General features: G+C 36.1%; 1 protein-coding gene across 1 annotated transcript; it reads right to left on the reverse strand.

Annotated features, from left to right (window-relative positions):
• Window positions 1-13,060: 13,060 nt before the first annotated feature.
• Window positions 13,061-15,180, reverse strand: LOC121807988 (wall-associated receptor kinase-like 22). The gene has a single exon (XM_042208321.1). The coding sequence runs from the start codon at window positions 14,588-14,590 to the stop codon at window positions 13,061-13,063; it is 1,530 nt and encodes a 509-aa protein (XP_042064255.1). The 5' UTR covers window positions 14,591-15,180.
• Between the last annotated feature and the right edge of the window lie 664 nt (window positions 15,181-15,844).

Below are 15,844 nucleotides of genomic sequence, written 5' to 3' on the forward strand. Positions count from 1 at the left end.
ATAAAACGATATATCGCGATATAAGTAAATTCATATCGTTATCGTATCGAAAACTTACGATACGGTATCGTTTCGTATCGAAAATTACGATATATCGAAAATCCGATAATTTTTTGATATTTTTCAATACGATACGAGCGATATATCATTTTTTCGATATTTTTCCCCAGCCCTAATTTCTTCAAATCGAACTTTTCCTTATAAATTTCCAAGTTCCAAAGCCTTGATTTTATTGAAACTGGGTTCCATCTTTTCTTGCATCAATTTTTTTAAATCAGGATTTGGTAGACATTTAGAGTTGAGAAATTTGAAATTTTATGTATTTTTGCTTTAGGTTTATTCATAGAACGCGTTTTCATGCAAATTGTTTCAAATTAACAGTATCAAATCTAATGGTTAGTACTGGTAAACCGTAAACGTAAGTGTATTTGAATTTAAATATTAATAAAATACAACAATTGTATTTGTAATATGTTTGTGTAGCTTTTGTAGTGTCACTTTTTTGTCCTGATATAGGTGTATAATGAATTCAATTTATTAAGTATTTCGTAATTGATTTGATAGTTTTTCATCAAACTATTACTCCTGCTCATACAAAAAAGTTGAAATCACAACCCTAAAAGCCCACATATCCCGGTCCGACAGTATTATGAAAAGTGTTAAATCAGAATACACAGTGACCCACCAAAGGAAAGATCTAACCCACTGTACGTCAGAAGTCCAACTATTACTCCTACTAGTTTATTAGTATAGTGGATTTAAAATTCTCATAAATCAATAGCTCGATTTTTATTTTATTTTTTTGTACTAAGTTATAGCTCATTTTTTATTTAAAGTTTATAGCCTCGTGGCTCCTAACTCCGAGTTAGTTTATTTTATAGGTTGAACTTATAAAACATTTTAGTCCCCAATTTGAGAAAACAATCCGAAAAGTTCTTTTGTTCATATTATAATTTTGGTATATTCGTTTTCAACAAGAACAAGGTTTCGCCCTTAGAATGCATCAATTATAATAAGATACTACTATTTTTTTACCCCTTCACAACTTTTTATTGTAGAAAATTAAAATAAATTTTGGGCATGTAATTAAAAATTAATTGACTCGATAATTCAATAACTTTTAATACAGTCAGAGACATTTCGTCAAATGTGCATGCTTTTACGGTTTTACCTAACCTCTCTATGCATCGAGCTTTTAGTGGAACAACATTTTTTTTTCTCTCTAATATTCTTCATTTGACATTAAGAATGGTAGGTTTGTTACTATTTGTTGCTTAAATATTGACTCTATGTAGACAAAATTGATAAGAAAGAAAAAAATATATATTTTTCGTGTTGGATTAGTGAAGACCTGGGCAAAAATGATGTCTCTTTAAATTCAGTTAATTTTCACAATTATTTTAGATGTCCATTACATATATACTAATATTTTCACAATAAGTTTTATTTAATGAATCACTGTAAAAAAAAGGGGCAGAGTTTCGAAGGGTTTCTAATTACGTCGTTTCACTGCAAATTTTAATGAACGATGAACGAAGTATTATGTATTCAAATTTTATATATAAAATGATTTAAATGGAAACCATCAAATATTAGAGAAAGTTACGGTCGAATTTTTGTATTGGTAAGCAAAGCATGAATGTGACTTACAATAAAGAATAAGGCATTTTCGAAAAGTGCGCATAGAACTTCCAAGAAGTTGTAAATTTAATAATTAATATATTTGTTGAGAATGTGATGTGTCAAGACAAAAAAACTTAATTATTATAATTTCACATAGTTAATCAACAGCAATTGTTTGTCAGTACTGCAACAATAATATTAATGGCGCCAATCCACAGGTCAATTAATGTGGGTTAATTTTTCATTAAAGAATAAAATTTGAGGTGTACATCAAAATCAAATTGATTGGAGCAGAACATGATTATTTAATGCTTGACTTTCATCGCACTTTATATAGAATTTTAGCTACAAAACTTCACCGAACATGAATTTATCTTTTAATTAAGTTAATTTTCCTGTACGTACGTTTATTCATTTATTTTTTATCGACAACTCGAGCTTTAATTTTGTGAAACTCGCATGCATAAAAATTGATATTTGTGATTTTGAATCAAGACTAACTAAATACTATATAGTCCCATGTAGCATAATTCATTAAATTGTTATAAAAGATAAAATAAAAGTGATCAATTGCTCCGTAATTTTATATATTGGCCTAAAAAGGTACTCCCAACATCACTACGGACTGAAATTTTAAATTTTTAATTACATAGTGTTATTAATAAAAGTAAAGTAATTAAAACGGCTAAACCATATAAAAACAAATGAACGAATTAAAGTTCGTCCATGGAATATGCTATCCAATGCAAATCCCAATAAATTCGACTTAACATTTATAATTATTTTTTTAACATATAGTTAAACAAATAATATCACTTTCAACTGGATCGTGATGACGGCAACAAAAATCATATTTAATCAAATCAAATTGGATTCATGAAACAGGCAAAATCTTATTTAGATAGAAAATCTATCAATTTATGACCCTATCAATAATTTTTATGTTATGTAATCATAAATTATTAAAATCGCAGATTATATACTATGAAAAAGAAATAAAATTTATAACCACTAGCACATTAAACAAGTCATGACTCATGTCTCACTTTGTATTTCAATTCTGTAATGACTCATTCTTTTTTCTATTTTTGTCCTTTTACAATTGTTTCCAAAATACGAACCACGTTCATCCAAAAGTTCAAATAAAACGTCAATTTGTCACCCACAAACAAAAAGACGACCTCTAAATTTGCAAAAGTCAATGTCTTTTCAAAAAAAGAAAATGAAAAAAAAAGTTTGATGAAATAAAGATAGAGCTTCTTTTTTTAAGATATAATCTTATCTATAATGGATCTCAAGTTTGGGGGAATGAAAGTTTGGTTGTAATTTGAAGATCTTATTGTTTGATTCTTTGGAAGGAAGTCGTAGGAGGAAGGAAAGATTTTGGCACTCAAATGTGTAGCTTTTGAGCTCACTATCCATATTTATCCTACCTCATCTCTAGCCACATTACAACCTTGAATTAAGACCTTGGACCTTATTGTTGATACATTGTAGATGTTTTGTAAATTGCTCGGTAGAGTTAAAGAAGTTTGATTTGAAATCCGCGAGTCTATGTAATTAGTAATACTTGATGAGTCAATGACGACGGTTTGAGTTGTATGATCTTATGCTTGGACTTTGACATGCACATTGACTTGAAGTTCTAGGTTGATGAGTGATTGTTCTTGAGAGTGGGAAATCTTGATTGGAAATGTTGGGGGTTTAAATTTTGTCGTTCACGTCCCTACGTGATTCGGTCTTATGAAAACTTTTGAAAAACTTTTGTGAGTTGAGCTTTAAAGTTTTGTGTTTTATGTGATCTTGCTCGAGGACGAGCAAGCAAATAAGTTTGGGGGTATTTGATGCGAATCAAATTGTACATTTTTATTCCCCTAACTTTACATGATTTATATAGTTTGATGCTTGCAAAAGTATATTTTATGGAGTAGGAAGAGGAATGAATGGTGAAACGAAACAAGGAATGAAGCTAGGATGGTGAAAAAGTTGTGCAAAATTCCCAATTTGACAGACTGCCCAGAAAGCTCTCAAAATGAGGCACCCGGCCGGGTGTATTTTATGCCTAATAATTCCACCCGGCCGGGTGAAATATTTAATGCATGCGAAGTCCAGACGAAAACGCCCGGTGGGGCGATGTTCCCTTTTAATTTCGCCCGGCCGGGTGAATCTATTTCCAACTGCAAATTGGCAGTTCCTCGGCAATTTTGCTGAGGAAAAGGAAGAAAAGGACGATTGGAGAGAGAAGAAGGGGGAATTGGAGAGAAAAGAAGGGAGAAGAGGAAGAAGAAGGGATGAGGATCCGGCATCCAATCTTCATCATCTCGGAGACGGACTACCGCCGGCTATCGGAGAACACCATTAGTCTTACGGTTTTTCTTCTTTAGCATGTGTGACTAGTTTTTCTTCATTGCTCCTAACACTAGTAGGATGAATTGATTGTAGAGATTCTATATTTAATCATTTGCTTTGGTTTTCGTCTATGGTTTGTATTTTATATATGCTATGTTATGATGCATCTAATGTAGTATATTATTTGCCTGTTTCTAATGTCTCTTCAACTTGGAAATTGGATGATAACATAAATGAAGAACTTATGAATTTTACCTTGTTCAGAGATAAATGCATAAGTGAATATTGATGTAAAAAAGTCTTTGGAGTTGAATTATTACTTACTACGCATCCGTGGGAGTTTAGTTTGATGAGAAGATGTTTATGTGTTAAGTGTTCAGCTAACCATAATATTTGTTGGCTTTGAGAAGTTAGTCTAATATTTACTGCGCTTTCGCGGGAATAATAGTCTAATGAGTAGGTACTTTTGGCTTTGTGTTCAGCTAGCATTAGTACTATAATTCTTAAGTATGTTCAATACTTTTAGATTGTAAAATTGATTATCGTTCTCAATTGCTTATGAACTTGAATATAGAATCAATACAATAGAGATTCATCCGAATGTTGTTGGGAGCAATGTTCTTTATCTCTTGAGTTTCTCCATCTTCGTACTTTAGTTCTTAATTTTAGTTTATTAATTTTGTCAATTCTTGTTAAATAATCAAACGTCTCACTGTGGTTCGACACTCTTTTACTACAACCACATCTGTACTCTTGCAGAAAGGTTGTAATTTTAGAGCTAATTTATTAAGCTTGTGTGTTATTAGTTCATTGATATAAAAGCTCGAAAAATACACATCACCATCCTATAAAAATATGTCCAAAATATGGACATATGATATAACACAAAAATTAAAATAAAATTGGTAAAGTAAGACTTGCATTATTATTAGTGTTTCAATGATGATATCATTTGTAATAATTTGATGTATAGGGGTAATAAATTGGAATAACTTTCTATAAATGAAAATACTCATATTTTTATGAATCGAATGAAAATGAAAATATATTTTTATAGAACCGATTATTTTTTATAGAACATATGAAGTATTTATTTTTCGATTTTCAGTAAATATTAGTTGTATATTGTACTAACTTACTTTTACTTAGGGTATCCACAGTGGTGATAGCCCAGCAATAGCCCAGCCATAGCCCAGCCACAAACTCCTCCTGCCACATCATCAATACTAAAAATCCTCCTGCCACATCAGAAATAGCCCAGCCATAGCCTAGCCATATCATAAATAGCCCAGCCACATCAATAGCCACATCACTAATAACACAATATACGGAATTTAATTTACGAGACATATACGGGAAACATTAATAATACTATTTTAATTTTTAAAAAAGTACAATAAATTAAAAAAAGTACTAAAATTTTAAAAAAGTACATTAATAATAAAAATTACATTAAAAAAAGTACATTTTATAAAATTACATAAATAAAAAAAAACTAACTCCGAGCAGTCCTCCGCGCCCATAACTCTTCAATTAAATCCTTTTGGAGTCGAATATGAGCTTCCGTCTCGAAAATTACATAAATAAAAAAAGTATATATAGTGTCTCGAAATTTTTTTTTAAAAAACAAAAAAAACGCTGGGCGATGCGCTGGGCAATCCCGACGCTGCAATGGCGCCGAGAGGATCGCCCAGCGCCCGTCGACCGCCTAGCGCTAGGCGATTTTTAATTCCGAAAAATCGCTCGACGGTTTTCGGAAGCTGCAATGGTTCGCCTAGCGCCAGCGCTCGGCTAGGCGGTGCGCTAGGCGCCATTGTGGATAGCCTTACAGACTTTTTACTTGAACAATGAAAGTAGTACCACTACTGTTTATAATTTTCATTTTTGATATCAAAAAGTGGGCAGGTGTTGGTGGTTTGGATTTGCGGGGTCCTTTTTCAGATTTACCACATCTAAAAACCACTACTAAGATTTTCAAGCAAAACATGGATCCACCTGTTGTTTTCAATTTCATCATTTTCGATTGACCATATATTTTACACTCATACTCAAATGTAGTACTCCCTCCGTCCCGAGCTACTCGCTCATTTCCTTTTCGGCACGGAGATTAAGGAATGAGTGTATAGGAAAGTAAAAAATGACGGCTATAGATGAAAATTTTTACTAAAAATGGAAAGAGTGCAAGTAACTTGGGACGCTCAAAAAGGAAATACGTGCGAGTAGTGCGGGACTGAGGGAGTATTTGTTAAGAAATGTCAGTATGAAAAAATATAGAAAAAGTCTTTTTAATTATCGTACACTTGTTTTACTCCATCTATAACAAATTTGTGGCTTGGACTTCGGTAATGAATTTAGAAAATAAATCTAATAATAAAAGAATAGGTCGGCGACCTAAAAATTTAAAGTGTTGTAGCATTTTAAATGACACGTGTCGGAATTACAAGTCCAGGGCACACTAATTGCTAAATGAGAACTAGCTAGTGGATTAGTGGTGGTTGATTTGATAGATTGTGAAGCGTCGCCCTTTTATGTGTATTTTAATATTTTATGTTATTTTTAAGGCATTAAATATAAAGTGAACTGCATGGAATATCTCTAATTTTTGTACTTATTGCACCTGTGACCAATAATAAAAAAAATAGCATCAACATGGCCTAACAAAATATAACTAGTTTTTTTTCGGTCGATAACGTCTTCATACCCTTAAAATGCATTCTTATCAAACTACCCACAATGATGACTCCGCCCTGCATGCAACATGCATTGTGTGACTGACACATCAACAAATGATATGACTTAAAGTGTTTTCTCTCTCTGGAATTAATAGAAATGCACTGAAAAAATTGGAATGAGATAGAAATTCCTAAACTGTAGAAGGTAATATTCAGTTTCGGATTGTGTTGCAAATTATACTATGCAATTTTAATAACTAAATTTCAATAACCAAAAAACATAATAATTGGAAAGACCTCCCATATAACAAATAAAAGATAAAAAAAAATCAGAAATAGAGCACATAATAACATACTCCGGAAAACAGTGAATCCGAGCTGGAACCGCAAAAAATCGCCAGAAACCGACGGTTCAGAGTTATAAAAAACTGTCGATTCGAAACCGAAACCTGCGGTTTTGGGGCCGAAACTGAAACTGCAAAACACCCTCGTAGTTTGATTCCGGTCTAATAATTTCCAAAATCCTAACCGCCAGTTCTAGAGCCGTGGTCATCTCTAGACTTCAATATGCTTTAAATTTCAATAGTGATATGTTGAAATCGATAAAAAAACATGGGTGCCAAGCTGCCAACGTCCATACATAAATCACTCATAAAAATGTTTTATGAGAAAATATTTGATTTTATCCATTCAACTTTAAATTTTCATATAAATGTATACTCCCTTCGCCCGTCATAGTTCCATTTTGACTCGACACATACTTTAAGAAATTGATTGATTTTATGAAGAAAAATGAAAAAAATGATCTAGTAGAATGTGAATTCTATTTTTATATATTAATTTTATAATAAAATGTGAGTGCAAGTGTTAGTTGAATTGTAAGGTTCATTTATCTAAATTGAAAAAAAAAGTAGAATTTTAAATTGCGAACATTTCAAAATAATAAAATATGAAAATTTTCAAAGTCGGAAGGAGTATCAATTTCAAGGCAATTATAAAAAATATTAAACGTTCAAATTTTTTGCTTAAATACAAGTCATCAAAAGATTTTTGTCCCATAAATATTTCAACGTTTCTGCAAATTTTATGGTCAATTTGGTTGAGATTTTTTATGGAGCATTTTTATTGTTATAATTAAAATAAATATTGAGTGCTAATATTTACTAACATTTTCGTACTATAAAATATCAAAATTATAAATTAATTATCTTTTAATATTTATGTTTATTTTTCTCGAAAAGAATTAGAGCCGTGCTAATATTTAACATTCTCGAAAACGTGGTTTAGGGGCTGCTAATAAATGAAAACAGTAAAAGCTTTTACCTGAGCGGTGGGTTATTTTTTCCGTTTTATTAACTATTTACATAAAAAATGAATTAGCTACACTCTGCGGCCTCTCATAATCCGACACCTGTCCGATTACATTATTGAAATTTCTTGTTGTGGCAAACATAAGTCAAGTGAAGTCATGTCTTAAATATGGTTACTGTGTGTTGTTTAGGTATTTGATTATCTTGGTTCTTGACTAATGCATGTGAAAAAACCACCAAAAACTTGAACATAATGATTGAACTTTTTGACACACCAATGTACACTTAACTAAAAAAATTAGACAAAGGATTACTATAAATAAGAGAATTTGGTAAAAGTAATTAATCTGTCGCTATTCGTTTATCCTTACCTTGTCGTTTCCTAAATCATTGAAATTGAAGTAAGCACGGTTTATTTTTAGATTGTTTATCACTCACACAAGCACACTTCATGTCCCAGGTAGAAATATAATTTTTTTTCAACAGAGCTATACATCTTTTAACATTAAATTTGATATATCGAGAGAATAATTTGTGTATATATTTTGAAATGATAAAGACTTTTGATAATAACAATTTATATAAAATATTAAATTTTTTTTAGTATTAGATATATACACACGTATTTTTTTGATCATATTAGAGGCTTAAGTGTACCAATACTCGTGGCAATTGTATAATTTGAAGGCTTAAAAAGGAAAGTCAAGAAAAGAAATTTTGTAATTAACATAGAGAACTGACAAAATTATGCTAAAATCGATTCTTCCATATAGGGGAAATCTCGTCATTAACAAGGAGACCGTGCTCTATAAATTAAAATATTTTTACGTTCAAAGCTATAATTAAATTACGTGGGATATTTTTTGGTTATTGTATTTGGGGATTTTAGCAAAATTGATCCTCGAATACCCATTTATGTGAAAATGGGTTCTAATTTCACGGGGCAAATTACAAGATCTATGGGATGAAAATTTGGGCCAATAGGCCCGATTTAAAACATTTATCAGTAATCCTACTATTTTTTTTATTCAATTTTAGTTTTGTTTGATTTTATAAATATTACCTAAGGTACATGCAACGCAAAACAGTTACTAATCATATTATGGACTCGGAAAAATATTACGGATAGCGTTTTACAAAATTAAATTAATTTAGGATCAGTGTAATCATATCCTAACGCTAAATTAAATTAATTTAGGATCAATGTAATCATATCCTAACGCTAAATATATGTAAAACATAAAACACTTCAGTTCATTAGATCTTGTGATCTAACGGTTAGATTAATTCCACGTGTCATCTAATAATGCACTCCCTCCGTTTCTTATTAATTGAGTCATTTTTCTATTTTGAGAAGTTCCAAGATAATTGAATCGTTTCTATTTTCGTCACGAAGTAACACTCGCTCTTACTTTATTCTGTCTTCATCTCTCCTACTTTATTTAGCATCCACTTAACAAACTATCATTAATCTCCGTGCCCAAAAGAATGCCTCTATTAACAAGGAACAAATGGAGTAGATATTTAGCTTAATAATGTAGCTCGGATAATGATGTAACATTTTAGTATAATAATATAGATATTCAGTCTAATAATGTAGATTTTTAGTCTAATAATATAGCTCGACTATTATTATCAAAACCATCCAATCAAAGGATCTAAGGGCCGTGATTTATGTTGTGTTTTACATTGAGAAGGTGTAGTGTACCTAATATATCTCGATATTGAAAATGATTAATTATTTGTAAAATTTAAGAAGAATAAATAATACCACTCTATTATCAGATTATTTGTTTTTTTTTAAAGTAGTTTATTGAGATCTTGAAGGATAGTACTACTATAGTAACTAAGGAAAATTGCCCATCAAATCACAACTATCGATTGACGGTCAATCTAATAACTTATAAAGTTAGCTAATTAAATCATAACTTATCATACTTTTGCAATTGTGCCCGCCTAAAATTTCCGGGTATTATGTGATGACACGAATGCTGGTGTTTTCCTAAGTGGATATAACATCGTTTATTTAAGAGAATTAGGGTTCAATTGTGTGAGAATGAATAGATTTGACGAGTATTAAGGCGAATTTGTTGAGAATGAAGAGCGACATCATTCTTTTAAATCAATAATACCCGATGATAGGAGAAATTCCACATCGTAATTCCATGTTATTAAATAAGGCAACATAAATGCCATGCCACTAAATGATTGCACGTAATTGCCAAAAAATCTTAAAGTTATGAGACAATGGCATAAATGTGATAAGTTATAATTCAATTACCTAACTTTGTAAGTTGTGGGATTGATAAAAGTCAAAGAAAGTTGTGATTTAATTGGCAATATTTCTATTAAGTTGTGGGAGTAATATGGATTGATAATATTTGAAAATTTATTAGAAATAACTTAATTTTGAAAATAACGAATTATAATTAACGCATTAATATAATGTATTGAAATTTCAAAGATAATTGGAATTAAATAGAAGTGACGAATTTTTGAGAAATTATTGAAAGCTCTACTTGATTATTTTTGGAAACATTATTGAAGAAATTAATTGGACGAAAATAACAAAATTGGGAGTCAAAGTCACATTCCTTCGTCGCAAGTCGCAACCACCGTTATTGAAGAAACATTATCTTCGTCATCGCCGCAACACCGTTGCGCCGTCGCTGCACCACTGACTCCGACCGCCGCGTCTGTATATAGGTCCGGTCTTCTCTCTCTCTCTGTATACACTTGACACATACACACATGACACATAGCTAGTTCTTTATTTTTAAATGGGGTTTTACTTTGATAATTATTGATAGACCATTGGGAACTTGAAGAAATTGGGAAAAGAATTAAAACCTAGGGCTGGAATTTTTTTGCTAAATTGGTTTGATTAAGTTAAATTGAACCCATTTATGCTTCATCAGGAATTAATGTAGTGGGTTTGAATAAGAACTAGTGAAGGAGACCATGACCCTATGCATAATCTCTCAGGAAGTTATAGGTCGAATAATGGTTAGTATAGGAGTTGTATAAGAGCATAGCAGTGGCGCGGAATTCCCGGCGGAATTCCCCGCGAAATTCTCAAAAACACCTCATGCCACGTCATACGGACTTCCCACTGCACTGCCACGTCATACGGACTTCTCACTGCATAGTGGCGGAATTCCCCTGCGGAATTCCCGACGGAATTCCCACATTAAAAAAAATTCACAAATTCACATATTAAACAATTTCCGGAATTAAACAATTTCCGGAATTAAAATTTCGACACAAATAGGGAAAAAATTTCATTAAAAAAAGAAAAGTACATTTCACCAAATTAAAAAAATACATTTCAACGACGACCTCTCCGCTGCCATACTTCTTCAATAATATCGTTCTGGAGTCGAACATGGACTTGTTTTTGGCGCATGTCGGCAAATGCACGGACTCAATTGACTTCGTCATGGGGTATCCCCATGCGTACATTGCTGGTGACCACGCCGTGGCTTGGACCCGCAACATCAGCATCATCGTTGGCCCAATCAGTCAGTGGTGGACCTTCATCTTCGACAATCATGCGTACATGATGTCGGCGATGCTGTCAACGTACCACAGCCGTGTTGGACCCTTCACTGCCGTCCATCGAGCTTGGAGCACACCAAATGCCCGCTCCACATCCTTGCGCGCTTCCTCCTGACGTTGCGCAAAGTATATGTTCTTTTCATCTACTAGACACCTGATCGTCTTCACAAAGACGGGCCACATCGGGTATATCTCATCCGCCAAATAATAGCCCATGTTGTGGTGGTTGCCGTTGGCGACGAAGCTGACGGCCGGACCGACGCCCATGCACTGGTCGTTGAAAAGGGGCGACGACTGGAGGACGTTGATGTCGTTGTTCGACTCGGCTACTCCAAAATAGGCATGCCAAATCCACAAACTGTAGTCAGCTACCGCCTTAAGGATCATCGTGGGATTCTTGACCTTGAAACCAATAGTGTACATCCCTTTCCAGGAAGCGGGACAGTTCTTCCACTACCAGTGCATACAATCTATGCTGCCTAACATCCCCGGGAACCCGTACTGATTCTCGTGCATATCCAACAGAGCCTGACAATCTTCGGGGGGGTAGGCTTCCGAAGATACCTATCCCCGAATATCTCCCCAACGCCCTGACAAAAATACTTCAGACACTCTCGAGCAGTCGTCTCGTCGATGTGGAGGTACTCGTCGAACATGTCGGCCGCGCCTCCGTATGCCAGCTGCCTGATTGCGGCAGTGCACTTCTGAATCGGCGTGTTGCCGGGTTTACCAGCCGCATCCTCCCGCACCCTGAAATACCCGTATCGACGCTCCAAAGCGCCCACGATACACAGAAAGAGCGGATGATGCATCCTAAACTATCGCCGGAATAGGTTCTCCCTAAACCGTGGCTCCGGCGCAAAGTAATCCGCGTACAATCTACGGTGGGCAGCGAGGTGGTCTCGGGGTACTATAGTGCGACGGTGGATGGGTCGAGGCACCGCCGGCGCCGAGGCCGCTTGTTCATCCCTCTCTGCGGCATCCCGCACACGTGCGTGAATCAACCGCATCATGTGTTCATAATGCCCATCACCACCACTACCACAACCACTACCACTACCGGCCATTACGGATAAATAAAAGAAATTTAGAGAGAGAAAAACTTGTTAATACAAGTGGTGCGAATGAAGTGAAGTTCAACGGGATGTATTTATAGGAACCGAAAAAAAACATTTAATGCAATAAACGGGAATTTCGTGCGGACGTCCGTGGGAGTCAACGCAATGGCGGACGTCCGCACGGAATTTCCCGCGGAATTCCTCACGGGAATTCCGTATCCGTGCATGATACGCACGATGGCGGACGTCCGCCATGGAATTCCCGCACGCCGGTGGGAATTCCGCAGTGACGTCTGCCACTGCTGATGCTCTAATGGTTTGGGAATTGATGTTTTGTGATGAAGAAATTGAATGGAATGCTTATTACTATAGATATATGTCACATATGAATATAAGTTGTGACTTGTGACCCAACCTTTATTTATTACTCCCTAATTTAGAATACACACTAAAGTTTTTACAAAACCCATAATTTTGTCAATTCTTAGGCTCATGAACTCCTGGACAGAAAAGGAAACTCTGATGAATCTGTAGCTGTGCTGAAACCGGTGGTGTCTGAGGTATACAAAGAATCATATACTGCAATTGACATTGCAGGCTCTGTTTCTTCATCACAAGTTTGCAGATTCGAGACTAGTTTCCCCATTTGGATGGCTTCCAACTCCATCCCCGCTTCCTTCATCGTCGGCCCTTGCTTTCCGTCCAAACTCAGACATCTCCGAGCAAGCCTCGCCACCGCCACAACATCTTCCACCCCACCCTCTCTCACCACCTCTGGATCAAGAATGTCGAACAATTTATCTCCTTGCATCGAGTGCAAGAACTGCGCGACCAGACTCCTCCCTCCTTCCTCCTTAGCCGCTGCAGTCACTGCTTTCTCCCCCGTCAGAAGCTCCACCACAACCACGCCAAAGCTGTAAACGTCTCTCTTTTCTGTGAACTGATTCGACTGGAAGTACTCGGGATCCATGTATCCGAAAGTACCCATCACTCGCGTGGTCACGTGAGTTTGATCCACGTTGAACGACCTCGAGGTCCCAAAATCCGACACTTTGGCGTGATACTTCTCGTCTAGGAGTATGTTGGTCGACTTGATATCTCTGTGATAGATAGGGACCGATGCAGAGTAATGCAGGTAAGCAAGAGCAGCTGCTACTTCTGCTGCGATTCTGAGACGAATCTTCCATGACAAAGGGAACTCGTTGCCTAGATCGTGGATGTGTTGGAAGAGAGTACCGTTTGGAACAAACTCGTAGACGAGAAGAGGAACCTCGGTCTCCAGACAACATCCTAGCAACTTCACCACATTCCTAAGATTGAGTTGGGACAGTATCGTGACCTCATTCACGAATGCTCCAACCTCGGATTCATCCATCTTCTCGGATTTTTTCACCGCGACGATTCTTCCATCAGGTAGCATTCCTTTGTAGACAGTGCCTTGCCCGCCACGAACAAGTACGCGATTATCATTGTAACGGTCTGTGGCCAATGCCAATTCTTTGGAGTTGAAGAATCTGATATTCTCGGCGGTGTTATTAGTAGAAGACAGCAGCAAGAATCCACCATTTCGCTTGAAGAACTTCTTCTTACGGCTGGCTTGGATTCTCTTCCTCACGATTTTGGAAAACACCAACGCGCCTCCGAGCAAAACCAGCCCACCTAAGCCGCAGCTGATACCGATGATTACTGTGTTCATCTTGGCTCCTTTGCTATCACCCTGAACTTGACATAAGAATGAACCGGCCGTGTTGACACATGTAGTCCCGATTTGGCACTTGTTCAATGACGAATTCCGGCACTCGTCTACGTCCTCGCAGCTCAAATAAGGATTGCCTTGATAACCAGGCTTGCAAGAACATATGGTCGTGCTCATGTTTTGTCCATCATATAACAAGAAAAATGGAAACTCATTTTTTTCGCATTGAACCCCAGGCAGCGTCGTTGCATTGGATATCTCGAACTCCCACTCAAGCACTAAAGGTGTGCGGAGATGGGGTGAAAAGTTTTTGGGCTCCGTCATGTTGTGTAAGTCGGTGTGGTTAGCATATTCGTTGATCAGTCATGAACACATAACCGCAGGTGAGAGAAGCATTGGTATCGACGTTGGGATTTCTGTAGAAGAACTCGATTTCTCTCTGGCAGCAGTTCATTCCTTCGCAGGTGGATGAGAGTGCGCAGATGGGGTTGCATTCTCCGTTGGAAGGGAGCAGAGAAACGACGTTCTGGCAGCCGACGACGACCAATCTGTTGTAGATGCTGGAGAAGGTGGCGTAAGATGCAGCCATGGGCTGCGCCAGCTGCCGCATCTTATTATCTTTAGAGCAATTGAGAGGAGAGACGGACTGCATCACCTTAACTGTTTTGGTGGCCAACGAGATATCTACCAATTCTTCGAACCCTGTTTGCACCATAAAAAATGGTCTCGGGGGATTGAAGCTTTCGTTGCAGCCAATCGTGAAAGGTGCGTCAGCGCTGCAATTCATTCCAATGCCGAAAGGATATGGAACGACGACGTTTCCACACTTTTCCCTGCAGCCCGGCTTCGACAGAGACGTGCCTTGCCATGCCTTGCCCTGCCACCATCGTCGCAAGGTGGAGGGAGAGCGCGGTGATCAGGAATAGTGAGGGCATTTTCATTTTGATTACCAAACTTGTCTAAGTCTAATTCCAAGAAGATAGACAAGCTTGATCTTAATATTATTCTTTTGATAATCTATAAAGTTTTAATGCTTGAAAAAATGAATTAATACCGTGTTGAAATTGTGAGATTGATTGAATTCCACGAGTCAATTAATTGAAAAGTCTCAACAAGACTTTCCAAAAGAAATATAAATTCAGTATGCGATGAAATGCAAATGGCCCCACAGAAATATAGTAGCCTCTTTGTTCAGATTTTTTTTTAAATTAACTCCTATATAAGGGAGGAAATTACAACTGTTGACTCGTGCTAATTTAGTATTCAAAAGCGTCACCCGCAAGTGTACGAGTTAAGTAGCACGTGGTAAGCTAAATTATCGATCCACGGAGACTAAAAGCCGGTTTGAATACTATGATGTAACTTTGAACACTATCTAGACTAATAAAAGGGGTTTTTGGTTTTCTTAACTAAGATCAAAGAACAAATAAGCTAGTAAGACAATTAACTAAGAAAAACAAACAAACAAAGATAGGTTTTCACACAAATTGGGAAAGTATAGGGAAATGGATCCGTTAGAATGGATCAAGGATTTCATCTATGGGTCATGCTCATCTATTGGGCCTCAAATGCGGTTAG

Source organism: Salvia splendens, chromosome 6 (genome assembly GCF_004379255.2).
Source record: "Salvia splendens isolate huo1 chromosome 6, SspV2, whole genome shotgun sequence".
Taxonomy (NCBI): Eukaryota; Viridiplantae; Streptophyta; class Magnoliopsida; order Lamiales; family Lamiaceae; genus Salvia; species Salvia splendens.

Excerpts from the sequence above, each read along its gene's own strand:
- LOC121807988 (XM_042208321.1), bottom strand. The coding sequence starts at position 14,590 with ATGACGGAGCCCAAAAACTTTTCACCCCATCTCCGCACACCTTTAGTG.